We start from the raw sequence: 27,238 nt of genomic DNA, 5'->3' as shown, positions 1-27,238 counted from the left end.
AGAAGTTCGTCAATAGTGAATTAAACCTCTTTTCATTTTGTGTGTATTTTGTGTGTATTTTGTGTGTGTGTGTGTGTGTGTGTGTGTGTGTGTGTGTGTGTGTGTGTGTGTGTGTGTGTGTGTGTGTGTGTGTGTGTGTCTGTGTGTCTGTGTGTGTGTGTCTCTGGTGTCCGACAGCCCTGAAAGCACCGTTTGACAGTTTCCCAGAATCCTCTGCACCAGGAAGTGTTTCGCCGGAGACGTCTCTTGCAGCTTTGTTTTGACGATGATGGAGGACGAAGAATTCGAGTTGGCGGAGGATTTGGAGTCGATTCTGCATCTCACCCCGGAGGTGCAGCTCGCCATTGAGCAGGTAGGTCTTTTATTTACTTACTGGTGAATGTGTGTTCTTAAACGTCGCTGCTGGTCTATGTAACACACACACATAGACACACACTCACAAACAGCAGTTAGCAAGATATCACACCCTGCTGCTGCTCTCTGGTTGTGACGCTGCTATTACGACCACCAGCTATATATAATATATATATATATATATAGAGAGAAAAGTCTTGTTGTAACGTTAGCTGGGAATAATGTTAAGATATCTGATAACACAGCATCTGTAATCTCACTGGTTTACTCATCTAACAGGTTGTCACTCTATCAATACATCTGAGAATCCCCTTACAAGACTTCACCTTGATGCACATTGAAGTCTCAGATATACAGTGAGACAGACAGCCATGACTTTCTTACTAAAGTGTTTTATGTGTCTTTGTTTACAAGGTTTTTCCCAGTCAGGACCCTCTGGACAGAGCAGACTTCAATGCTGTGGAATACATCAACACACTGTTCCCCACCGAGCAGGTGATTGGCCACTGTCACACACACACAACTGCAGCTACACACTAACACTGATCATTGTTTCTAACATGAGACTGACAGTTTTTTGTCTTTGTTTAATTGAGAACAATTTGTCTTTTATATTAAAAGAATGGGTCTTTTACACAGCAGATGTTCAGTTGATATACATAATTATCATAATAACTGTGGTATTATTTTTGTATTTATATTATTACAACACTTTATAAGCAGCACAAAAGTTTACAAATCTGATGTCTACCAATTATGAGTTATACGTCCTCACTGTGCCGACGATATGCAAAAGTATAATTTACAATTGTTTACGACTTATGTTATATTGCTATGATTGCTATTGTTTTATTTACAAGCTCTACCAAAAACCACAAAACAAGACCCAGAAAGTGAAGTAGCTAATTGAAAGGTTTCCTCTGTGAAATATCTCAATATCCATATTGTTAAAGGCCCATTCATTCATAAATTGGAACTTTGTCTTTGCATGAATAAAAATGTAATTCAACCATAACTTACTTTATATATCCTATATTTATTAAATATAGTGTTGCACTTTATCTTAAATAAACTATGCACTATGCAGTATCCATAAACAATACATGTATGTGTATCTATACTGTGTCTCCATGAGGGGTCACTGTAATCCTATAGTTTGTGCCTATGTACTGTGGAAAGCTGGATGTATTTTCACTTACTTGCGTTTTGTTTGTATTCAACAGGTAGTGTTACTAAATACAAGTTGTCAATATTATAGACCAGATATGAATATTGTTATGATAGTTTGTACACATGCAAGCTAGATGAATGGTACTTCTGTTTTTTTGTGTAAGATTCTGGGTCAACAGCACGACACATTAGTAGTCATAGAAAACATGTATGGTAAAATAATTTTTAATGTTTTTCTGACTTCTTGTCTTAATATTTTCTCTCAGTCCCTGGCCAACATTGATGATGTGGTTAACAAGATTCGTCTCAAGATTCGGTGAGTGAATGCAAATGGTATAATGATACGTGTCAACTTTTTTGATTTATTATTTTCATCTTTTGTTGACTGCCCTCTTGCATCGCATTTCTCAGGCGTCTGGACGACAACATCCGAACGGTGGTGAGAGGACAGACCAACGTTGGCCAGGATGGCAGACAGGTGAGTTGAGCTGAAAGTCACGAGGAAACAAACATCAACTTTGAATTTGTCGCACTGTAATAACACAGCAGGGTGACCATATAGAGGGAGATAAACAATCACATCTGCATATTTTAAACGCTCATCACCACTGTGCCTGTTCATCACATGTTTTGTAAAATACTGTCCCCTAAAGTTAGATGGTGCCATCGGTTGCTCTCAACCCAGACAAACATGTTCCTCCCCCTCTCCTGAGCTTTCCTTTCTCCACACTGCTTCCATGGAAAAGGGCAAGATGACTCAGATCCATTCCCGCTGCTTAAACTGCCTCTCTTTACGGAAAACATGTCTGGGAAATGGATTCCCATATGTAAATACTTAGATTTCCTTTAAACCCAGCCTTATTGAGTCCTTGCTTTTTCTTGTGGGAGCACGACAGAAAAGAGCAGCCCCTTCTGATTTAATCCAGGTCCTCGCTCTGTCAAGGAGTTGTGGCTTAAGAGGAACGTGACACCTGACGGGCAACCCGCGTACGTTCTGACCAACTGACATGATTAGGTGTGCGTTGTCGTCAGGGTGTCTGGCTCGGTGGCCCTGTCTTTCCCAGTCAGCTACCGTTGCAGTAGCAGAAACGCTCTAAATCCCATCCAGACCAATAACATTATACAGTCACACACAATAATTTGAGTTTATTTTTCCAGCCCCACAGAGCCATTCCAACATTTCCAGAGGGAAAATTTGTTCCGCAGATGGAAAGGCGGAGAGGTGTTCATTTCAAGATGGTGATGAAGGCATAAAGGCAGCAATAGAATAAAAGCGACAGGATCAGCAGTTTAGTCCTTTCTCCTATTTACTGAACTCATTCACTGAGCTCAATGTGATCCCCAGTTTGAAACCCAAGATGGTAACATTTGTAGTGAAGGATGAAGAGAGCAAAGATAAGTGGAGAGAACAAACTAGAGGACGTCAGGGGAATGATTTTCCTTGTGTTTTTTTATGTCAAGAGTTGGTTAATTAAATTAGAGTGTGGAAATGAGACTGTCCCTGGCAGGTAATATATCTGGTATTTAGTGTGGTAGTTGCTGTTTTACACTTAACATCTTATTTGTCCTGTCCACATTCTATTGGATTTATTGCACATGAACCTTGAATGTGTCGTAGCAGCTGGTGATGTGATCAAATCTCTGTTGAGGGACAGAGCCCACAGTTTTATTTGAAATGAATTGACACAGTGAGATGACAAATGATGGTAGGGTGAATTGGTGACTTTCTCATAAGACACTTAAATATGCCAGCTGAGTTTCCTGCTTCACACAGCTGCCATTGTACGATGCGCTCTTTGTGCCAAAGTTCCCACAAATATGTTGCACTTGTTGATTCATTTGTTTATTAGCTGTAATTCTGTTCCTTTGAGGAGTTGGGGGGGCTTCGTTTAGAGTTGCCGATAAAGCTAACCTGTGGGAAGAAGCCTAACCAGTACAGGAAGAACATGCAAACTCCATAGATAGAGGCCCTGGCAGGTTCGAAACCAGACCAAATGTAACGTCCCACCAGTTCATCATAAATGTGCTTATTTTTCATCATTATCCTTCTATAATTTGTCCTTACCTTTATATGTTTTGGTAATTTTTTGTTGTATAAGATGACCCCCTGACCAACCAACCCAACGTCCCTTGGTAGTGGCCTTTTTCTCATATGTAGCGTGCAGTAACAAAGTTAGATGCAACATTTTTGTATAGACAAAGGGCTTGTAAGTCATCAACAAAAGTTGGTGCACCTGCAGGAATTGTTTTCATGAGCTTTCAAGGCTCCATTTACATCGGTTGCTTCAGGAAACTGTTATTAAACCACCTAATTAATCCCTGCAAAAGATCCATGGATCTTTTCTTTTGGTGCAATTTAAAGTTATTTACTGCAAATCAAATCTGGATAATTGTGGTTCTAACCCTAACCCTTCTTGGTTGCTGAGGTTTGTAGCTTGGCATCTTTATGTGTGTAATTTTTTTGAACATGCGTTCTTTCTTTAAGTCTATTGTGGTATCAAGGAAGCTGCATTTAAAGATATAGTTCTGGGTGGTCGTCCTATAGAATAGACTTAAATGTAAATGTTTAATGTTGACCCAGAAAAGGCTGTACACAGCTTCTTTTATTTAGTTAACATCCTTTTAACTGCTCAGAGCTCTGTCTAATACTACTTCACTGTACTTTATTACTCTAAACTGCTGCTGTTTTTGTACTCTCTCTAATTTACAGTTTTGAAGTGTTTCGATTGTCTGTCTTCTTCAGTTGTAAAACTCAGTTTGTTCCTCAACTTCTTTTAGTGAGTGTTACAACATTAGTTGCTTTTAACAAAATGCTGAAGAGATGGTGATTTAAATCATTTTCGTAGCTTTTCTCATCCCTGTCAGGTAAAACATAAAAAATGTTTACATGAAGTGTTGCACCCAGGCAGTGGTCCAACTGTTAAATGGGGTGGTCAGATGTACCATGTCGTATACCCTCTACTTTAGAAAGTCAAGCTGATGTCTGTCTGAGGAATGACTGCAGTGTGTTTTGCTCCTGTTTAGGTTTTTGGAAAGAAGCTCCCCTTTCCTTCTTTCTAACTCTATAATACCACTTAATGTGTGCCACGGAACATGTGCTCCTTACTGCATGTTAGAGATACACTGGTGTGCATATGTGCATGTTCGTGTGGGAGCAGATAACATCTTGGGCACGGAGGCGCCTGCTGGGCAGTGGTCTTTCTCTCTGCTTTCCTCAAGGCTAAATACAGGAAATGAGCGCTAGGAAGCGAGCCAGATTGACTGAGCCGAGTGTGCATGAGCAACAATTGTAGCCTTGGAGGTTCTGGTCTCTTTTGCGTGCAGTTTGCTTTGGGAAAGCTCTTCAGAGATTTAGTGCCACTCCCTTCCTCCTCACTCTCAGATCAGAGAGTAATCACATAACCTGCCTCTTTATTTTTCCAATCACCAAACAAACAAAGGGTTTTATGAGGCATGAAAAGAAAGAGTTACATTCAAACTGAAGGTTAGAAAGACCTCCTCGGTTTTTTCAATGCTACATCCACACGACTATTTTTTGTCACTTGAAAACGCATCAATGCTGCTACAGATAGGCCTGGAATCCACACTACTCTAGAGTTTTAGAATCGCTCACACTGAGAAGTTTGGAAAGGTTTCTAGGGTGTCTAGACTCTTTGTGCATTTGAGTCTAGACGGGTCGAAACTGAGATGTTTGGAAACAATGAGATAGATCCTCACAAGTGCTCGCTAATTGGGTTTTTTCGGTCCACTCCTATCACAGGACCCTCTTCCGGACTACAGCAACCAGCAGTAGTTGCTGACCCTTTTGTCTTTGCTAACATCTGTTGCACAGTTAAATTCTGCCACGTTACAACTGTTTACATGCGTTGAAGAATTGTCGCGATCTGTGACAATTCTGCAACTACCAACCACCAACGAGATGCTGCCTGTGTTCACGTATGCCCAGTGTATGAGAGTGATCATGTGATATGCATTTTCAGGACAGGGAATAAACCTGATAAAGAGCCAAAATGCACAGAGAATGTGAAAATGCTGCCAAAGATCAGTCAGGTTTACTCCCTTCAGAGGGTTAAATGGCAGAATGGATTTGTTGTGACCTGGTTATATATGGGGTCGTCTTAACTTTGACTCCAACACACAGATATTATTCTGTGACATGACACAGAAAGGAAAATAAATCCACTGCTGTCACTGCAAGGTGTGTGCGTGTGTGCGTTCGTGCGTATGTGTGTGTGTAAGAGAGATTGTTTGAATGCACGTACACTGTTTTTCCCTTTGCTCACTCGCTGCTCACTTGTCTACGAGAGGTGCTTGTAAAAGTAGTAAATTCCTTGCACAGCTGGTGCCGGCTGTTAGCATTCCTCGTGTGTGTGTGTGTGTGTGTGTGTGTGTGTGTGTGTGTGTGTGTGTGTGTGTGTGTGTGTGAGTCTGAAGTTGTGTCTGCAGTGCCGCCACAGCACCGGGCCAAGTGAAGCCAATTACCTTGGCATCAGAAGTCGGAGCGAAATCTCTGTTTAGGACCATCAAAGGACAGCTGCCATGTCAGACGATGGGGAAATAGTAGAATAGCATCTCAGCCGTCGTACAGTTGTATGTGTCAAATGTTGACTAACTCTGTCTGGCTTTATAGGCTCTTAAAACTGCTAATGACCTCTTTAGCCTTTTAAAGTGACAGCTTTTATGCAGAGCTAAGCCATATGGCCTGTATGCCAGTTTAAAACCCATCTATCTCAGGTATCTCGATAGCTTGTCAATTAGTCCAATTAGTCTGTTTGACATCGGTCCCATTCTAGAGCCGGGACTGGACTCAACATTTTCACATGGACCATAGCCAGTGGTGAGACCGGATAGAAAAAAAATATCCCTTGGAAATTTGACAAAGACCGGCACACCACAACTGACACACAGATGTTCACTCTGCCCGGATTCTCACATTATTATAGGCTAAGTGTGGTCAGCAAGTAAATTGTCATTGACAGTTTTTTAAATATATATACATGGGGTGATGGATTAAATTAAAAGCGTAATAAGGAATTATTTGAGTATATTAACTGCTGACAGGGTTTCAAAATTCTCTGCCCAAGAATTTGTGCATAAAAGAAAATCAAGACTATTGTACCACGTGTTTATTTTTTTAGGTTTTTCCACAGACACCACAATGCAGTTTAATGTGCATTTTATAGGCTGAGTCATTCACAATTAATACACAGGACACTATAGTTTGTCAGCTCAGTGCATAGTGGTAGAGGGAGACAGTTCACTTGTGAGGGATGGATATGGAAGATAACTATATTCATTCGTAAAAATCCATAAATTATTTTCTGAGAAATAAACAACAATGTTGAAAAATGTGGAAAGTGGAAAAAGATTCTGGATCTGCCCCCTGATCCGCGACTACAATGTAATGGGTTCTTTCCTTTACTTTTCCATATGGCATCCTTCCACCAAGTTTCGTCGTAATCCGTTCAGTAGTTTTTATGTAATCTTGATCACAGACAAACAAACAGATGAGTGTAAACATTCCCCCTAGGTGTTGCTATATGCCAAACTGCAGAGTAGATCTTGTACAGTTGGACCCATCATATCTCCACTGACTAGATGTCCACTCAGTATGTAAACTTCTCTCTGTTAAAATCAATGCTTTTTTGCTCCTTCACCACTTCCCGTTGCTGTTTCTGCTTATATTGTTATTCTGGCATCTAACATGGATGTGCTAAGCACTGATTTGTAGTGTTGTGTGACACACACACACACACACACACACACACACACACACACAAACACATTCTTAGTGGTTCATACACAGTAGTTAAAATGTGTCCTTTTTGTACTTTTGTTTAATTTATTTTTATTGCTCTGTTTGCTTTGTGCAGGCTTTGGAGGAGGCCCAGATTGCCATCCAACAATTGTTTGGCAAAATCAAAGACATCAAGGACAAGGCAGAGAAGTCTGAACAAATGGTATGTACACCACCACATAAACAAACATACACACACACGAACACGAACACACACACACACACACACACACACACACACACACACACACACACACACACACACACACACACACACACACACACACACACACACACACACACACACACACACACACACACACACACACACACACACACACAGTGGCTTGTTGAAGCTTAGCAGGGACATGACCCCAGCACATTGGAGATACAACCTGTATCCTCCTGGTGTTACAATATAGGACAGTGATGAGAGTTATTTAAAGTCAATGTAATGCACCTTCCATGTGAGACTATGTGTGTGTGTTAGTGAGAGTCAGAGAAAGGCTGTAGGGCTGAGTGAGGAACTTTCCTATTATTATTTCACCAGCTCCAAATTTGTACTATTACCCCCCCCCCCCCCCCCCCATGCTTGTTTTTCCTTCTTCGTGTTTCTCTGTAGAAGAGCCTGTCTGACTTGTTCCTCTCCCTGCACAGGTTAAGGAGATTACGAGGGACATAAAGCAGTTGGACCATGCCAAGCGCCACCTAACTACATCCATCACCACCCTCAACCACCTGCACATGTTGGCGGGGGGTGTGGACTCTTTAGAGTGGGTATAATCACATTTTGCACCAAAATACTCCCACGGTTTACCCCGAGATAGATCATTTTTTTAGGTTAAAGTTTCAGTTGCTGACTGTACAATACAGATCTTGTTTTATTATGTAAAGTGCCTTGAGATAATCTATGTTGTGATTGGGCACTATCCAAATAAAAACTGAAATGAATCAAACCTTTACATAACATTCAAATCACCAGCATAATTATAAGGGAGGGGTTTTATTGTAGTCTTATCGCACCCTCTTCATAAAGATAGATGACATGACGGCTGCCTAACAGTAAAGCCCAAATGTCTCGATGGCTAGCTGCAGTACAGGTCATAAACCCAGCTCCTAAATGTTAGCAATTGGGACATGGACCAACTAAAAAGTCAAAGTAAATATCAAATGAATTTTTCTTTAAAAATGGTCTCCATCATTTTAGAAAGATCACACTGTTGTACGTTCAAGTTCACTTTTCAATTAACTTTGGTTTTGATCAGTTATATGAGGCTAAAAAATTGGCGTAAAACACCACGATTGACAGCCGGGACCAACTCGCGATTGGTCAAGCGGCTAGACCTTGTTGCCGTGGCTACACACAATGATCATTACAGTGCAGAATAGATGGTGGCTCCAAATTACGTCATAGATGGAAGATGGCAACATTAGTATCCAGAATATTTTGTTTCATTTCTTGACATTGGGAGGATTGGGGACAAGTTGTCCATCTTTATACACAGTCTATGTCTGATCATTTTCAGAGATGTTGATAGAATCAGTGGCCTGGTGATAAAAGCTGCAGGAGAAAATCTTGTGTAGATGGAGAGAAACAAAACTTGTGCAGATCCCAGAAGGGCCTAAAGCATCTTAATATCTAAGATTTATATTCTTCTGTTCTCCACATGTTTATATGAAGCCAGTTTGAGAGTTGAGAAGATACAGTTAGATGGATACTAGAGCGATATGGGTGCACATGTTTAGTCAAGTCCAGTCAGATTCATTAATGTAGCACAATAAAAGCAGGAGTTGAGTCAAAGGAGAGCAACAATAGCATAGATTAGAAAATAATGTAGTATGTTAGGAGTATAATGTGTGTGGGGGGTAAATGTCCAGAGAATATGAGTATCAATGCTTTTTCTTTTATAAAATAATGGATTTAATTGACATGTGTGTTTTGTCCCAGAGCCATGACCAGAAAGAGGCAGTATGGTGAAGTTGCCAACTTGCTGCAGGGAGTGGTCAACGTGCTGGAACATTTCCACAAGTACATGGGCATTACCCAGATCAGACAGCTTTCCGAGAGGTAACACGCACACACGCACACGCACACACGCACACACGCACACGCACACACACGCACACACACACACACACACACACACACACACACACACACACACACACACACACACACACTCACACACACACACACACACACACACACACACACACACACACCCACACACCAGTGATTGATGTGCTCACATAAGGTTATTTCTTCTCATTTTTTCCTCCACTATACTTCCTTTGCGCATATCAGTTGCATTACAGCTATTCTTGGGTTTAGTGCCTTGCTCAAGCTGACTAAGAGGAGCTTAGCTCTCAATACAGCTGTAATATTCCACAACTCGCCAGCTGAACTGTTGAAAAGTGGTTACAGTATTTTGCTGGAGGTATTTTGCGTATTAAATCCTGTTTATGCAGATATTCACACGCATGCATGCACAACCCCACACATACAGGAACACAAAGGAAGGAAACACACTGAATAGGGTTGTGTTATGCCAGCATTTCTTCCATAGGCAGAGATTAGAGGCATAGTTTCTGAGGGTGTGTCTGTATCTCCATGTTTGTGCTGCTACTGGTGCATATGGAAGATTCATTTATTACACTATGCACTTGAGATTGCTGTGCATGTTAAATGGTGCATATAAATTAACAGTATATTTAGGTAACACACACCCACAACAAAGTACATTATTATGCAGTTGTCTGTTTTTTATTCTCCAAGACCACCAGAATCGGTTTGGGGCGTGTTGGCCAACTTGCTCTTCAGGTTCAAAGTGGTCTCGGCCATCTAAAACAAGAAGGGATTGACCTTCTGTTCTGTTTTGACTGAGGTGTGGCAGACAGAGTTCATACCAAATAACAGCTGCATGGAAGAAGTGACTCTGCTGGAGAAACAGATGATAGGAGAGACAGGGAGAAGGGAAAGATATGAAGGCAGGGCAGACAGCTGGACACAAACCGTTAATAGAAAAAACTAACTACTTCTCTGTGAGAGACCTGGACTGACCTGACTCATCAGAGTAAGACACATAAGATGAGATGAGACAAATGCAAAGACGAGCACTAGATCAGACAATAAAGGATAAAAATGGGTTGGAGTTAGGGACAGTATTAAGATCATATGCAGAGTCTGGAAAATTACAGCAAGAGGCAAAAGTTACTGGACACTGCAACTTCTCCTGATCATTGCTTGATGTGTTTCTCACCAGCATAACTACAATACTCCACTGTTTCACAGAGAGATGCTGTGTTTGGCTATGTATAGCTGCACCATTTACTCTCTAGACAGTACATGTACAACAGTGGACAAAGTGCAGCCACTTATTAATTAGAGTAGCTGTTTGGTCTCATTCGGATAAAACAGCTGTAGACACTAGATGATTCGATAAGAACATTCCGATCAATTTATCAGAGTGGGATGCAGCTGAAACAGGAGCTGCAGGGTGTGTGGGATAAGAGATTCATACCCAGTAGTTCAGAGAGAGAAGTGGATAGTTCGGTATTTAGTCCACAGTTAGTGTTTGTAATGACTGCTCTAAGCTCAGGTGGTATCCATCAGTGATACTATTCCTCCTCCCTCGCCTGTTTATTCTGGACGACTGGAATGACTTTTGGTGTTGTGTGTGTTTAACCCATCCCACACGCCTACGAGGGAACAAACTATCTTAGGACTGGATTCACTGTCAATTAACTTACTTGTTGTACACTATGAAAACTTTGAGCTCACTGGTGTTGCATGAATCCTTATAGGAGTTCTCCCAAATCAAACACGGCCGTTGCACACTCAACGTCCACGGTGATCGCAACATGTGACCCCAAATCGTCAGCTGCCAAAAGATCGCCCGACAAAAGTCACAATGAACAATGTAAAGTTCAGTGCTTTTATTTTTGTCCCATTTAGAGTAAAAGCTGCACAGAGTGAGTTGGGGACTCAGATCCTGGCAGATTTTGAAGAAGCCTTCCCCTCTCAGGGCTCCAAGGTACAAAAATGTTTTGAATAAGAATCTAGATTTTCTTCAATTGCTGTTTTTTTTTTTCTTGACAAATTCTTTCCTTTGTCCTGTTTATTTTTTAACTTTGAATCCCAATCACATCCATCCAGAGAACAGGTGGTCCCAGTAACGTGCTGAGAGACGCCTGCCTGGTGGCCAACGTGCTGGACCCCCGCATCAAACAAGAGATCATCAAAAAGTTCATCAGGCAGCACCTCTCAGAGTACCTGGTGCTCTTCCAGGAAAACCAAGATGTGAGTTAGAAATGGAATTCCATAAATTAGGAGATCAAAATTAGTTGCAGTAAATGTTGAATTGGTCTCTAGATATTAATGATAATAGCTCATTGGTTGCTCAGGTTGCTTGGCTTGACAAGATCGATCGCCGCTATGCCTGGATCAAACGGCAGCTGGTGGACTATGAGGAGAAATATGGACGCATGTTTCCTGAAGAATGGTGCATGACTGAGCGGATTGCGGTGGAGTTCTGCCACATCACCAGGTAAACACATCTACAACATATAGGTTTATGCTATGAATGATATGTTAGATGATTTATCTTTTTTAATGAATATTGTATGGTTATCTCTGAAATTTAATTAAACAGACAGGATCTGAGAAATTGGTCTTTTCTGAATCCTGAAGTAAACCACACTGGCACAGTATGGCGTGATTTACATGACTCAGTGATTGTGTGCCACTTTCTGTGTTATTGACGTAGGTGGCCTACATGAGCATTGACCTAGTGTCCACATTTCTCAATCTTTTTCCCGCAGTCTCATGAGAAAAGAAAGTAGATCAAGGAAAAACATCCAGTAGATTGTTGTGTCACTTGGAACCAGTCTGACAAGACATTTTTTTCGCCTAAAGAAATCTATACTAATAAGAATTATGTGGAACATTTTGATGTGAAAGGGTAGAAATTGAAATCTGATAACGTCAAACTGTCCATATTTATGTGTGTGTTTTTGTGTTCCTAAGGGTGGAGCTAGCCAAAGTGATGCGAACCCGAGCAAAGGAGATTGAGGTGAAACTGCTTCTTTTTGCCATTCAGAGAACAACCAACTTCGAGGGTTTACTGGCCAAACGCTTCACAGGATCCACCTTGACTGACGTACCTGGAGTGAGAAACGCACACACACACAGACACACAATACATTTCTAACAATAGATCTATTTACTCTCCGATTTTATTCAGGGTAACTGGGTGTTTCATTTTGGTTGCTTTTTAATTGTGTCTCACGGCTTTACCCATGGCTTTGACCATCCCTGCCATAACTATGGGGATAATTAACGTATGACAAGGGAAAAACACACTGGTAACCAGTTGGCTTTTTTTCCCTTCTATTGATTGTATCAAACACTCGTTATGGACCACGATTATTCATTGCCATTTGCCGTGTTTAACATGAATAAAACTTTAACATGTTACCTCAGCCGTGAACGTGATTTGCGCCAGGTAGATTTTCATCTTCAAAGATTGAGAAGACTGCAACTCAACTCCCACGCACTGCTTCAGGACATAGTCAAACTAGGTCTTAAATTATCGTTTTGATTGAGAGATTTGTAGTGTAACTTATATATTGTAACTTCCCTGCAATATGAAATCACAGCTTCTCCCCCCCCAAAAATCCTGTCAAATGGTTAAAGTTAAAGCAAGTTTATTGTGAGTGTATAAACTACATCTTCCTTTGAGACCTCATCAATTTACATTCAGTTTGGCTTTGTGCTTTTCATTTTACTACAATGACACTTACACAAAACTGCTGATTTGTAGCTAGTTTCATGTAAGTGCCGCTCACACAGGCTACTCTGGTGTCATAGCCTGAAGAAACCTTTTCATCCCACTCATGTTGGCATGTGTAGGGGGAAGCGATTCTCACAGGTTGGACAGATGATTCATTTTGTTGAGGCACATTCTAGGCCAATCATGTTTGGAAATGATAATATTTTGGCCAGACAGAGGCTCTTTTGTGTTGAGTTCAGTTTACACCCATGCCTGCTGGCCTCTGTAATTCAATCAGGGATTTGGTTGAGTGCAATTTTATAACTGGAGGTGCAGGTTCATCCAAGCTGTTCATGAAATGGTTTTTAAAAACATGGAAAGATGGAGATGAATCGATGAAGAACATTGTTGGTAATCTTATAAAACTTCTTACACTCAGGAGTATTGTTACCATTCTAAATGGCAGTTTGGCTTATTACAATTGAGCATTTCTGTGTTTTTTTTTACAGAAAAAGAGATCAGAAAGCCCTCTCGAACCTACCAACCCCTTCCTGGAGGACGAGCCAGGTGAGGATGTGGATCTAGCCAAGGTAAGATGATCTCGACTGACCCAACCTGACCTTTTTGCAGCATAGAGACCATCAGTTGTCCTTAGATGTGGGACTTTCTCAAGGGCAGTTTAACTATAAGGCAACGTGTCTCCCACACTGCTTTATCTTGACGTTTACCTTTTGCTCACCTAATAGAAAGCAAAACATTAACCCACTGTTAATGTTAATGATTTAAACTCATCAGCTACAACTAGACCCTGTTGTTTGACTAACGGCCCATTTTTCTCTGCTCTCTCAGCCCAGGAAGCCCAAAGCTCCTGACAACCCTTTCCACGGCATTGTCTCCAAGTGTTTCGAACCTCATCTATATGTCTACATAGAGTCCCAGGACAAGTGAGCAACACACTCATACAACCAGACTAGACCAGAGTAGTGTTGTCGCAGACAGACACAGAATCAGGAGCAGGTTGTGCGTTAACCTGGCACATACATTCCTTTTCCTTTTCCATTTCCTGCTCATCAATCAGATCCTCCTCCTCCGATTCTACTTCCCTGCCTCCGCTGTCTTTCCATCTCTTGTTTCTGCACATGCCTCTGTCTCCACTGTGGCAGAAATGTTTCCCATTAGCTGTACGACCACAGACACTGAGAGAAAGAGAGAGAGGAAGGTAAAAGATTAAGTTCTGCCGTTGCAGATCTGCCTACTTTCATTCTCACCTCCTGAATCTTTGTGTCCCTGTGGTCTCTTTCTTACAGTAAAATCTTTGTTTCGTTCCTCCTCTCCTTCTCCGATCTTTATCTATTTCTCTCTTTTTCCATTTTCCTCCAGCCTAATCTTTCATTTCTTCATCCTCTCGTCTTCTACCACCTTCCTTCGCCTCCCCTCCATCAGTCCCTCCCCTCCCACAGTCATGGTGATCACTCCTAAAACTGAACACAGTCCTGGTTCTGCTGTGCTTGCATGCACCCCCCCACCCAGCTCTTGGCTTGCTGGTGCGTACAACACTGTTTGTTCGTCCAAGTGAACAGGATTGACCTATTCTACAGCTACAACCTCATTTCACTTCTGTCCAAAGGCCTGAAACAGGCAATGGCCAGATCAGCTCGTCCCTAGTGGGGCATAGCAGGAGAGAACAGTGGCCTGCTTGTTTTGCGTTTGGCCTCAGTTGCAATATTGAGTTGGCTCGGACCACACCAACTAACCGTGGACCTGTTGAATGTAGTACTGAGGATTTTGATATGCTTGAAATAGTTCCTCCTGTTTATCCATCTAGTTCAGTGTCTGTCTGTGTGTTATTTTATCCTTTCATGTATTTATTGGGATTACACAGCAATCATGTGTTTTTAATGTTAAAATGTTTTGATTTCATTCATGTGCCCCTGATCCAACCACCCGTGTGTGTGCATGTGCGTGTGAACCTGTGTGGGTTTGGCTGTACATTTTACGGACATCTGCAGGAACCTAGGCGAGCTGATCGACCGGTTTGTGGCTGACTTCCGAGCACAAGGCCCACCCAAGGTGGGCACGGAGGAAGGCGGAGCGGTCCTGCCCAGCTGTGCTGACCTCTTTGTCTATTACAAGAAGTGCATGGTGCAGTGCTCACAGCTGAGCACCGGAGAACCAATGATCGCCCTCACAACTATCTTCCAGAAATTCCTGAGGGAGTATGCCTGGAAGATCCTCTCTGGAAACCTTCCAAAGTAAGATCAGTTCTGGTTTGGTTATTTATACAAAAAGTCTTTTAATAGAATTATCATGTGAGGGAAGTTGTACTGTTAATGTCAAGGAACTAGGGGAAAACAATGGTTTTCACTTATTTTGGCAAAGTTTTCTAAGAGACAATCAATGCAGAAACTAAAATGGTTCTTAGTAGCATGCATACCAAGGTCCAACAGTCCCCTTCACCTCAGTCGAGCTGCTCCAAATTGCACACACTCACTCTTGCAATGTAAGAGAAAGTGATTAACATTTCCCTTTGTCCATATCTTTGCCATACTAAAATTGGCTCTTTCTTGGCCCATTTCCCATCCATCCACCAAGTTTAGTGCAAATCTGTCTCGTAGTTTTTGCATCATCCTGCTAACTCACAAAAAAACAAACAAATGGACAGGGGCGAGAACATAACTTCCTTGGCGGAAGTAATATAAGGTAAGCATTAGCATGACAGTGCTACAAGGTGCTGCATCAGTATTTTCCCACTCCCATAACTGCTTCTAATTCTGCTATGTGAAACCAGTGTGGACTCAAAGCTCAAACTTTCAACAGATACTGTGATAAAGCAAAAATTTATAATAATTTGACTCTTCTGACACTGGTATTTCATGTTGCCATAGACCTCCATTTCTTTCTGAAAAGTATCGAATCAGTCCAACAAAGATTGTGCAGCTGAAACAAATTCTCAGGAGCATTCACATGCTTATATTTCTAGTGTTTTGATATTTTCCATCAGAGTGAATCATTAGATTTTCCGGTAACACAAACACAGATTTATTTAAGACCAACTTTTCACAAACAAGCATGTCACACCCTTATTTGTTCTTTCCCCTGCTCTGGTATTGGGGCTGTTGAGGAGTTTTGTTTGAGACATAATGTCTTTAGTGCTGCTGGGTTTGATGGATTGGGATGGCACGATATAAGGGATCTGGAGCTGGTTATGTTGTGGCCAAGCCTAATAGGCTACCAGCAAAAACATCTCTGGCTCATTGGCCACATTAGAACTCACTGGCTGTGAGACAGAGGCGTGCTCTGTTTCTGTGTCAGATATGCATGCATGCTGATGACACACTTGCGTTCACTGACTAATGTGTACCACATTCTGAGCTGTAAACAGACACTCAGTCGAAGATGCTGTTCAATACTTTGCAAGTACTTACACTTACAAACACATGTGAACATGCTTGTTCAATATTGAGCGCTTGTGAACTGGGTGTATGAGGTTTTGAAATAGGCCCCTAGAAAGAGCTTTTCGTTGAACTACGTCTGTTTTGATATTTAATTAATGACTGGATCGTCACTGAAACCTAATTGGTCCAGCACATTGATACTCGCGTTCGCCTTGTGTATCGCTTTCTAAAATGTTTTTCCTCATCTGTGGTTTAATGAATTTTGTTAATGCTTACAACAAAGGGGGTCCACATCAGCCAGTCTTAGGAATAACATCACAACATTGTGTCATTGATCTCAGCTAAGGGTGGTGATTGCAGGGTAATGATACAATACTATTTACAATGCACTGCCCACAATAACAATAATATCTCAATACAGCAATTCTCTGATAATCTATATAATTGCAGTTATATGACAACACATCAGGACATCTGTCAAACTGAAGAAGAATACAAAATGCCCCCTTAAGATAGCAGACTCTGATTATTTAAATTTTGATCAGGTCAGATACATATAGAGACACATTTATTATATATAAGAGACATACATTTGTTTGTTTTAATATACATGTAAAATATTTTGGCATTATTTACATTATTTATTTATTTCTTATGCAGCAAAGGGCTGGGTGGGAACTGAACTTGAGCCCTTATGCAGCAGCTGCAGGATCTGACCTTTTTTTCTGTCTGTATATGGAACATGTTTCTTTCACTTATCCACTGCTCATGTTCTCATTCTCTTGTTGTACCAGGTCCAACAGTAGCAGTGGGGGTCTCACTATCAGCAGTCTGCTGAAGGAGAAAGAATTCTCAGATGCTTCAAAGTTCACCGTAGATGAGCTCTGTCTGATCTGTAGCATCCTCAGCACTGCGGAGTACTGTTTGGCTACCACACAACAGGCATGTGCACACACACACACACACACACACACACACACACACACACACACACACACACACACACACACACACACACACACACACACACACACACACACACACACACACACACACACACACACACACACACACACACACACACACACACACACACACACACACACGTATCGTAAATATTTGTCTATAATTTATCCTAATGGCAATGACAGTGTAAGTTAATATCATGATAGTAGTAATAGACTTCTGACTTATGTTTCAGTGATTTAAGGAATTAACTGTGACAGTTACAGTTACAATTTTAAGTTAGTGTTTTAAAAATACATCAAAACTTGTACATAAAATGTGTTTTTTTTTTATGTTTGTTTGTTTTCCAGTTGGAAGAGAAGCTAAAGGAAAAGGTAGATAAAGTCCTGGTGGAGAGAATTAACTTGACTGGAGAGATGGATACATTCAGCACGTAAGTGACACTTACTGACAGCTTCTTTTGTCTCTCTCTATTATGTCAAGAGTATGTGGTAATTGTGTCAGTTATGTTTTTCAGTGTCATCTCAAACAGCATTCAGCTGATAGTTCAAGATCTGGACTCTGCCTGTGACCCTGCCCTCACTGCTATGAGCAAGGTGAGACACAGTCACACACTCACACATTCCGTTCAGATAATTGTTTAGATGTTGGAAACTTAGGCTAGGTCTGAGGCAACATGTTTTGGTTCAAACTATACTGAAAAGTCAGAAGGGCCGGAAACCGCCAAGAAGACGTCATAACGCTGCTTTTCTGTCAGTCATCATTAAAGGGACTCTTACCTTTGTTGCATTTGAGAATTACAGCACATTCAAATCATCCCGCCTTCCTCCAATGCCCCACCCCCTCGTTCCCATCCGCGGTGTTTTTTTGAAGAAACTTTATTTACAAGCAGACTTACAATCTACTGCCTCCGCGCACGCACGTGAGTTTTTGTTTACCAAAGCAATGGATTCGGTAAGTTATATACATTTACATTCACATGCCTTGATGACGCGGGCCCGAATGCGCCACAAGAAGCAGACGGAAAACCTGCATGTCCATGCAGCAAACAGACAGGTCTGTCGGCCAATAAGGTCCTTCGGTCCGAAGAATTTTATTGGTTGAAGTTTTCACTAAATATTATGAGAGTGAAATAATTGTTTGTTTTTACTCCTGGTGGGTCTGTCTTGCATTTTAGAGTGTCATTACCTTATTAATACCAATTTAACCTTATCCAAAAAAAGTGTAAAAATGCAACAAAGAAACCTAAGAATTTCCACATCAAAAATGTCTTTGTTTTTAATGGATTGACACATGAGCCTGACGATAAACAATAGCGCGTTATCTTCTGATGCTGAAGCTTTTCTGTCCTTCATCTCTCCGCTCAGATGCCGTGGCAGAGTGTGGAGCACGTGGGTGACCAGAGTCCTTATGTGACGTCAATCATCATGCACATTAAACAAAATGTGCCAATCATCAGAGACAACCTGGCCTCCACCCGCAAATACTTCACACAGTTCTGCATCAAGTTCACAAAGTACTACACGTTTATACACACTTTTTATACTGGCATACTCTTCGAAACTATTTAAAGGTTCCTGAATTTGACATATGTGTCACTTATTCCTCTCTTTAGTTCTTTCATTCCCAAATTCATCAACCACCTGTTTAGATGTAAGCCTATCAGCATGGTGGGAGCCGAGCAAGTAAGTTTAATTTAGCTTAAGCAGAAAAAAAAGCATGCATTCCATTTGATATGTGCACTGCTATGCTATGTTAAAATCTTGCATTTTGTTCCCTGCACCACCAGCTCCTCCTCGACACCCACTCCCTGAAGACTGTTTTGTTGGATCTTCCCTCCATAGGCTCCCAGGTGCTCCGCAAGGCACCGGCCAGCTACACCAAGATAGTGGTGAAAGGAATGACCAGAGCAGAGATGATACTTAAGGTGAGAGGAGGACAGCAGAGATTATTTCAAACCGTTTACCTTTTACAGTATAAACACTGAAGGAACTTTTATCTCATATTGAGGGATTTTAAAGAGAACGTTAGTTCAAGTGTAAATAGAAACTAGTTCAACTTAAACACATTATCAGAACCACTCCATCTTTACGGGGCACTTCAGATTTTATGACACTTAACTTGGGTGGCTAAAATCCACTTTGGCCATTTTTACAACCAGAGTTTCCTTCTCTGACCTTTAAAGGATCGGAGTTTTTAAATAAACCCTTTTGTGTGAGAGAGTTTCCTTTATCTCTTGTTTGCCATTTAACCGATTTGATGTCGAAACTCTGACATATGCAGTAAAACATGAGCTCTGGTGTTGATGCTAACGCTTAACAAAGAATAATGTGGTGTAATCTGCGGCTAACTGCTTTTTCCACTGATTAATGCTCCACAGTAAGACGCAGCAGCATTTTTCCTCCAGTGTTTGTGGTTGGTAGTAAATTCTTTGCCTTGACTCATTCAAGCAGATTATCTACCTCGATTTTATATGTAGGCAGAATAACCCTTTAATTGCCTCTTCAGCCCCCTCTCAGAATAGCACTTTATGAGCTTGTTTCCACAAAATAACCCCCCTTCCATGAGGTCGCAATGGGAATGGAGCTCACCAACCACGACTGGTTTAATGAGTGAGAGACGAGTAAACACAACGTACACAATCATCTTCTTTAACACAGTATGTGGGAGTGGGCAAATAAATAAGCAACCACATACCCGGGATAGCATGTTGTATTTTGGATGTTGTGTTCGGTGCAGAGGGAAAACACAGCATTCAGCCAGTAACCTCAGAATTATCTCACAAGACGCTGGAGGACACTGGTATGTGGATGCCATGTATTAACCCCACGCTAATTAAATGTCCCAGGAGTGAAGAGAAATGCACACATGCCTGCCTGTCCCTTGATTTCCCGTAGGATCCTGGGAGGACTTGTTTCCTTCCTGTAGTTATATGGGTTTGGACTGTCTTGATGTTTACAACAGTCAGTTTGACCTTCATTCTTGGAGTCTTTCCTGCCTTTACTTTGAAAAACAATGCATCAGTGGCAGACAATAAAATACTTTGGATGAATGGCATTAATACGTTACCACATCCATACAATAGAAACATTGTGTTTTGGCTCCGTATCATTTTTAATCCATTTCCATACCCACACACCTGAAAATGTATATCTCGTGACCCCTCATGTTCACTGGGTGTCTGCTGGTGTAAACAAGAAGGCATGCTAGATTGCAAATGAGAAACAGCAATGGCAAAAAGATAAGGGTTGAATTTAGCTGCACAACAGCTGTTGGCAAAGACAACCGGGTCAGTAACGCTTGTAATTCATTGTTCATGTTGCTTTCTGCCCTTGTAGTGGAGGCTAGTGTAGATTGTTTTCTTCCCGAACGGGGCCATGTGATAGTAACCCGAGGAATCAGCGAAGAATACTTTGTGACGTAAAGACCCAATCAGCAAATAGAGTGTCCAGACTTGAACGGGCCCGGGAGTTTTCAAACGTCTCTGTTTTAGCAGCGCTAAAACTCTGGAGTAGTGTGATTGCCTGGCGTCACCATAGAAGGTTTGATTCGTGTTCAAATGAAAACGTAGTAGTGTGGATGTAGCCTCAGATCCGGTTCTACAGACTTTGTCTGAGAAGCTGTGTAAAACATTGTCCGTCAGACAAAACCTTTTCACCTTTTCTTATTACTTTCTGCTTCCCACTCTCACACACGCAGCCTGTATAAGGCGTGTCTTTGTTCCCATGGGAAAATGCCCTGAATGTATGTACATACATTTCCACTCATCTGCCAAACATTAAAGAGGGTTTCACATTATAGAATTATAGAATGCGTTCACATCACTGTCTGCTTTTTTTGGAATCTGACTGCCAGCGGGCCCCTTCAGCTGGAATGTGATCTATAAGGCACAGACGCATGCAAGAAGGCCTTTGAGTGATTCACGTGCATTACTGTGACAATGGAGGACAAAAGCATCATTGTAAAGACTGGTAATCTGATACTAGAGGAAATATCAAAATTAAAAGCCTGATAATCAACAGAAGGAACTTGCAAGTGACGTTTAAAAAGATAGACAGATGTTAGGGTTCAAGCTAAATTTAACGGGAGCAAAAGTGCTCCACAAAACAATATAAGTATTACATTTTTTACCTGGTAGCAGAAAATACTTTTTGTCCCTCTTTTAGAAAAACTATTTCGAATGAGCCTTAAGTATCTGTGAATGTCATTGGCCATTGTTAATGAAAAGCCCACACGAGTGGAGAGAAGCTTTTATACTGCAGCCAGCGATTTAGCCTTGGACTTTGTGCAACATGGAGGTTACTTAAAGGTAATTGCTTCCACCTTGGGCTGAGACTGAAGCATCTGAAAGACAAACCCAGTGGATGAAGGTCAATACAGGAATTCCTCTGCCAAGCCTCAACAATAGTCTTGAATTACACTCAGTGAAGCTGCGACTTCAGATTAGATCTAGCTCCGCCGCTTCAAGAAGCTGCTGCAGTTCTTTAGAACAAATGAAGGAGCACTTTAAACCTTCAAAGCTCGCTTTGTGGTTTAAACACACAGACCACTGTGGGATTCCTTCACATTTCAAAGTATGGAAATCAAATTGTTTTGGATTGAAGTTTGTATTAGTACTCTTGAGAATTTAATAATAGTCCAGAGAGACAGACTGAGACAGACAGACAAATTGTTAACCATATAAAAAGCTGCATGATTTATTTATTGTGTTACCAATCTCACACAAATGGAAACGTTAATGTTTCAACTCAGACTTAATTTATTTAGTAACATTTTTTTGTGTGCTACTCATCAGCCAAGCAAATATGTTAACACAATATTCGCATATCAACTTATGAGCGCTCATTTGCCTAGATTCAGGATTCAGGATGTTTATTGTAACTTTTTTTTTTTTTAAATTCAAACAAGTGACATTTTTACAAGGAACCTCCATTAGTAAACAAATATGTAGGGAATCCAGTAACAAATAAATAAAGACAATAAAGATATACCATAGTAATAATATTCAAATAAAATTAAAATTGTATTTCCTGTCAAGGTCAAACATTCCAGATTTTTTCATCAAGATCCATGAAATATTGTGCTCTAGAGCTGCACCATAATTGAATTGGTTCTTCTTTAAGTCTTGCCACAGCCCTACACAAAATTTCAATGGAATCAAATGAGTACTTTTTGTGTAATCCTGCTAACTAACAAACCCTTGCCCAAGCTATTAATAGAATAAGAATACTGTATGGACAGAATGGAGCAGAAGCATTACATACCTTTTAATATTGCACAGATTCATGGTAGATATACATACATCTAGTGAACTTGTGCTAACATCAGGAGTTTTCAATGTTGAATCCTGAAGGAAACGTCTGCACTTCTGCTGCTAAATGCTCCACAATGTTTTACAACTTGGTGCTTGTTGTCTCTCTGCTGTTTAGTGCTGGACAGGAAGTGAACGCTGGGTTTATTATCAGAAAAAACAGTAACATTGAACCTAATATTCTAACGTAAAACAAAACAATGAGCTAAAGAAGCTAGAATGGTCTGTAAGGTTTGGGGAAACTGCACCATTGGGTGCGTTTGTCACATTACACATAGTCTCTGGGTCTGTCGTTTTGAATAGTTCGTTTATTTTTCAGATTTTCACGTATTAAGATCTTGTCAGATCATCTTCCGTGGAGATGAATGTGTTGTCTTGAGTCGCCCGTTATGTTCGACAGTGCTGAGTTGTGTTCAAAGCACGTAGGATTCTTTATGTCCGTCTGTCTCGGCGTCTCCTGGCTGCTGCGATGCCTGTGAGACGTGGCTGTTTTCCACGCTCTTCCATCCCAGCCCACCAGCACAGCTCCAGCTCTCTCTTCCCCACCTCTGAAGTTCTCTTCTGGGAAGTGTTTCAAAAGCCACCCCCCCATCCCATCCCCTCCCTTGTTCAGCCTGAATACCCCCTCCTCCCCTTCCTCACTTTCTTTCTCTCTCTCTCTCTCTCTCTCTTTTAATGCCAGTTTTCATTCTAAACCCCCCCCCACCCCCCTTTTTTTTATAAGGTCGCTGCAGGCCTTTGCCTTGGCCCGGCTCCAAGACAGTTGCTAAGTAAATCACTCAGTCAGCAGGGCGAGTAAGGAAAGCAAAGAATTCCACACAATCTCCAGTCTTTCATGCCTGCACTTCCCCTCTCTCTCTCTCCCCTGCCTCTCATCTCTCCTCTCTCCCCTTATCTGCGCGGCTCACCTTCCCGTGTGCTTTACCTTGGGTCGAAAAAAAATGAGAGAACAGTAAAGCTTGAAAGCGCAGATTGGCTCTTTTTGAAGTGAAGGAGAGGATAAACGTTTAGCGAGAGGAGGGTCCCTGTGCCCACGCATGTGCTTGAGATAGGAGTCGGGGGTCTGTCCGCCATGTGGTGGTCCGCCTGCTTTGCCGCGGCTTTAAGAATCGCTATCTGATCCTCGTTTTTCCACACATTCTCTTTTTTTGGGAGGGGGGGGAACAACAGACATAATCCGAGCCAGAGAGACTTTAGCTCCATTAAACTTCTTTTGACTAATGCAGATTTTTGCCCAGACTCATTATAACCCCCCCCCCAAAATAATTACTGCTGGAGCTAATTCGTTCCCACTCATGCGTGGAGTAATTGGTGTGTAAAAGAGTGGGCTTCTAAATATAGAACCAACGTCTCAACTTTGTTTGCAGCCAGAACAACTTGGTACTGTCAGTTGTAGCCCCACCCCCCCCCCCCACCACCACCACCACCACCACCCCCCTTCCCCCTCACTCTGGGCCACAGCCGCCCCATGTGGGATCATTTAAAGATCTCCCGGGTCATCCCGTGATGGTGCACAGGAAAAGGGGGGGGGGGGGGGGGGGTGAAAGCAACACTAAACTCGGCTCTTTCCTGCAGGTGGTGATGGCCCCACATGAACCCCCAGTGGTGTTCGTTGACAACTACATCAAGCTCCTGGCTGATGGCAACCCAGAGACCTTCCAGAAGATTCTGGACATGAAGGTGAGTGGGTTGGTTGAGAAGTTTAAAGGAATACTTCAGAATTTAAAGAGATTTGCTCATGTGCTGCCCTGCTGAGGGTTGCATGAGAAGAAACCTCTTATATCTACATCTTCTACATAAACACTTATTTTTGTATGGTCTGGTGACTTTATAGATTCTGCTTCGTAGATTTTGTTGCCTTTGGACAGAGGGTGTCTGTTCCCCTCAGATTCCAGTCTTTAAGTCAAGCAAAGATGCAGCTGGCTCCAGCTTCATACTGAACATAGAGAAGCAAGGGTGGTATTGATCTTCTCGTGCAAGAAAACAAACATGTACTTCCCAACATCTTAGCTTTGCATCTCCCCTCATGTTTTCCAAAAATTTCCAATGTGTTATTTAACCTTATTTAACACGTTTACATGGACCTCCAGGTTATTCTGAGATTAACCTGAGTAAGCAGATAGTCTGAGTGAGACACTGTCATGTAAACAGCATTTTCTGACAACCTTAACCTGGTCAAACTCGCAATGAGGATTTGTGTGTTTTCTTTCAAAATTTGGCATCCGTTCTTCATCAAGCAGTTGGTCACCGTATGTTGATGTTTCAAAATGCTGTGAAAACTACAACAGGACGTTATATGGCAATCAAGAAGTAGACCTGTCTACATAATGAGAATCCACGTGTTTTAATCGCTTTAGGATTGAAGTAATGTGAACACACATTTTCTCTGTGTTTGTTTGTGTGTGTGTGTGTCTAGGGTCTGAAGCGCAGTGAGCAGAGCAGCATGCTGGAGCTGTTCAGGCAGAGGTTGCCCACTCCACCCTCCGGGGCGGACGGAGGCCCCACTCTGTCCTTCAGTGCCGCCACCCCTGAGCAGGAGTCGTCCCGCATCCGTAAACTGGAGAAACTCATCAAGAAGAGACTGTGATCAGACACATTGATAGTAAAACAGTCTGCAGGATGAGACCTCTTGCACTCACTCTTCTCACAAACTTCCATCATCAAGGAGAATCAAAGAAAGAGCAAAGATCGGACTGAATTTTCTCACTGACAGTGATGTGAAACTGAGCTGATGCTGGAGTATGAAGAAACTGCTATTCGTTGCTACATCTGTCATTTTGCTTCTGTAACTTCCTCTTTCTTCTCATGACACTAATGCCTGAGCTTTGTAACATTCGTACATTGTCGCACAGACCGAATGTGCTGCTGTTAACTGGATTCAGCTCAGAGAGCCGCTGGCTGCCTCTCTGGTACACATCTAATCCCCGATGATCACCAAGAGGCTGATCATAATTAAAGTTGATGTTTTCTGAATATAATGTTCTTCAAGGATAACTATGGCTTTCCTCAATCATTTTTAATTTAAAGTGTGTGTGTTTGTGTGTGTGTGCGCATCACTGCCACCCATTAGAGTGGACATGCGTCATAGGTGTCGGGATTGTTTGTGTGAGCGGCGACCTAAAACAAATCTCTGAGTGTGGAACAAAGAGGATCTTTGGATTTCCTGCGTCGTCGCTGAGCCATCTTTGTCTTGGCATTTAAAACTCTCGTCGTTGATTTGGAAACCAGCTAACTGAAGACTGTTGGCTTGGGCCTTTGCCTGGAATGGGGGGCGGCAATTAATGGGGTATATACTGTCTATGTAAACATTAAGTACACGTATGCGGTCGGTGCTGTGCTTTTACAGTCCAAACAACTTCAATAATTTAATCCTCTGTCTCTTTTTGCATTGACATAAAAGCTCGTGTTTGTTTAAGCAGGAGTCTATTTATTCTTCCATTCGGCTGCACTGTACTTTCAGGCCAAATTACTTAAGGTTTGGAAAATATTATTTTTTGTCATAAAAGAGACAAAACAAGCTGGGTTTGTCTCTGCACTTTGCCATGTACAGGACTCTGGGTCTCTTAAGCCTCATGTGATGTCACAGCCGGTGGAGGAAAATCCAAACTCCCGTGAAGTCTGGTTTCCATGGTCGCTGATTTTGATGCCAGGGCCTCTCAGTGTCTCACGGCTTCATATATATATATATATATATATAAATATATATATATTCATGTAAATGCATCAGTGTAAACATTACTGCCTCAGATACCTAATGTCAGAAATCAGAAAACTCTGAAACGATTACAGGCTGTATAACTACAATTAAGATCACATCCCACTTGTTTTATTCGATTTTAAATTGGCTCCCAATTAGGATATATTTTAAGATTGATAACTTCCCAGTTGGCTCATGATCAGGGCCGGCCCTGGCAATGTTGGCACCCTAGGCGAGATTTCAAATTGGCGCCCCCCCAACATACACACGCAAACTGTCATGCATCCACAATAACTTTTGGACTGTATACAAATGCACACACAGGCAGACAAAATTGTAAGCTATAAAAAACAATACAAATATATAACAAAAAATAAAAAGAGTCTGAAATCAGCTGTACTGATAGCATATCATGTCATGTCGACAAAAATAAACATTAATGATGTCCACAATCGGGGTGATTCTTACCTCTATATTGTTCTTTCTTTTCCTCCTACTTTGCGGTGCTTTCTGAATTGTGCACCTGATAATTTAATCTTTTTTTGATTCATCTTTGACTCTAACCGCAGTCTGTCACCGCAGCATGTCTGTTCACACAGGGAGCCCATCCAGGAGGAGGTTTTAGATGCTGGCTTGCCTGTCCACGGAGCCACGGATGGTGACATCAATACAAATTTTTAAAAAACCTGCGCGTGCAATTCCTGCGCAGTGGGTTTCTGCGCAGGATGTGCACGAATGTTACAAACCCACTTAATTTAATTAAATTTTTTTATTTAA

The 27,238-nt window shown here is 41.6% G+C and overlaps 1 protein-coding gene across 1 annotated transcript; it reads left to right on the top strand.

The window, feature by feature from the left end:
* Positions 1–226: 226 nt before the first annotated feature.
* On the top strand, positions 227–26,913 carry vps53 (VPS53 subunit of GARP complex). The gene is made up of 22 exons (XM_061073561.1): positions 227–352; positions 769–849; positions 1,791–1,840; positions 1,936–2,002; positions 7,398–7,484; positions 7,979–8,094; positions 9,270–9,389; positions 11,277–11,355; positions 11,478–11,621; positions 11,726–11,868; positions 12,348–12,489; positions 13,602–13,682; positions 13,942–14,036; positions 15,102–15,344; positions 17,282–17,429; positions 17,804–17,886; positions 17,971–18,049; positions 18,821–18,969; positions 19,069–19,138; positions 19,243–19,380; positions 24,340–24,444; positions 25,181–26,913. Exons 1-22 carry the CDS (start codon positions 266–268, stop codon positions 25,349–25,351), a joined length of 2,478 nt encoding a protein of 825 aa, XP_060929544.1. The 5' UTR covers positions 227–265; the 3' UTR covers positions 25,352–26,913.
* Positions 26,914–27,238: the final 325 nt, after the last annotated feature.

This window comes from Limanda limanda, chromosome 6, assembly GCF_963576545.1.
Source record: "Limanda limanda chromosome 6, fLimLim1.1, whole genome shotgun sequence".
Lineage (NCBI taxonomy): Eukaryota > Metazoa > Chordata > Actinopteri > Pleuronectiformes > Pleuronectidae > Limanda > Limanda limanda.
The sequence above is the reverse complement of the archived record's forward strand: the minus strand, read 5'-3'. Positions and strand labels throughout refer to the sequence as shown.

Excerpts from the sequence above, each read along its gene's own strand:
- vps53 (XM_061073561.1), top strand. The coding sequence starts at position 266 with ATGATGGAGGACGAAGAATTCGAGTTGGCGGAGGATTTGGAGTCGATT. Across the intron at positions 850-1,790 it reads CACTGTTCCCCACCGAGCAG|TCCCTGGCCAACATTGATGA; the intron begins GTGATTGGCCAC and ends ATTTTCTCTCAG. Across the intron at positions 18,970-19,068 it reads TTCTGCATCAAGTTCACAAA|TTCTTTCATTCCCAAATTCA; the intron begins GTACTACACGTT and ends TCCTCTCTTTAG.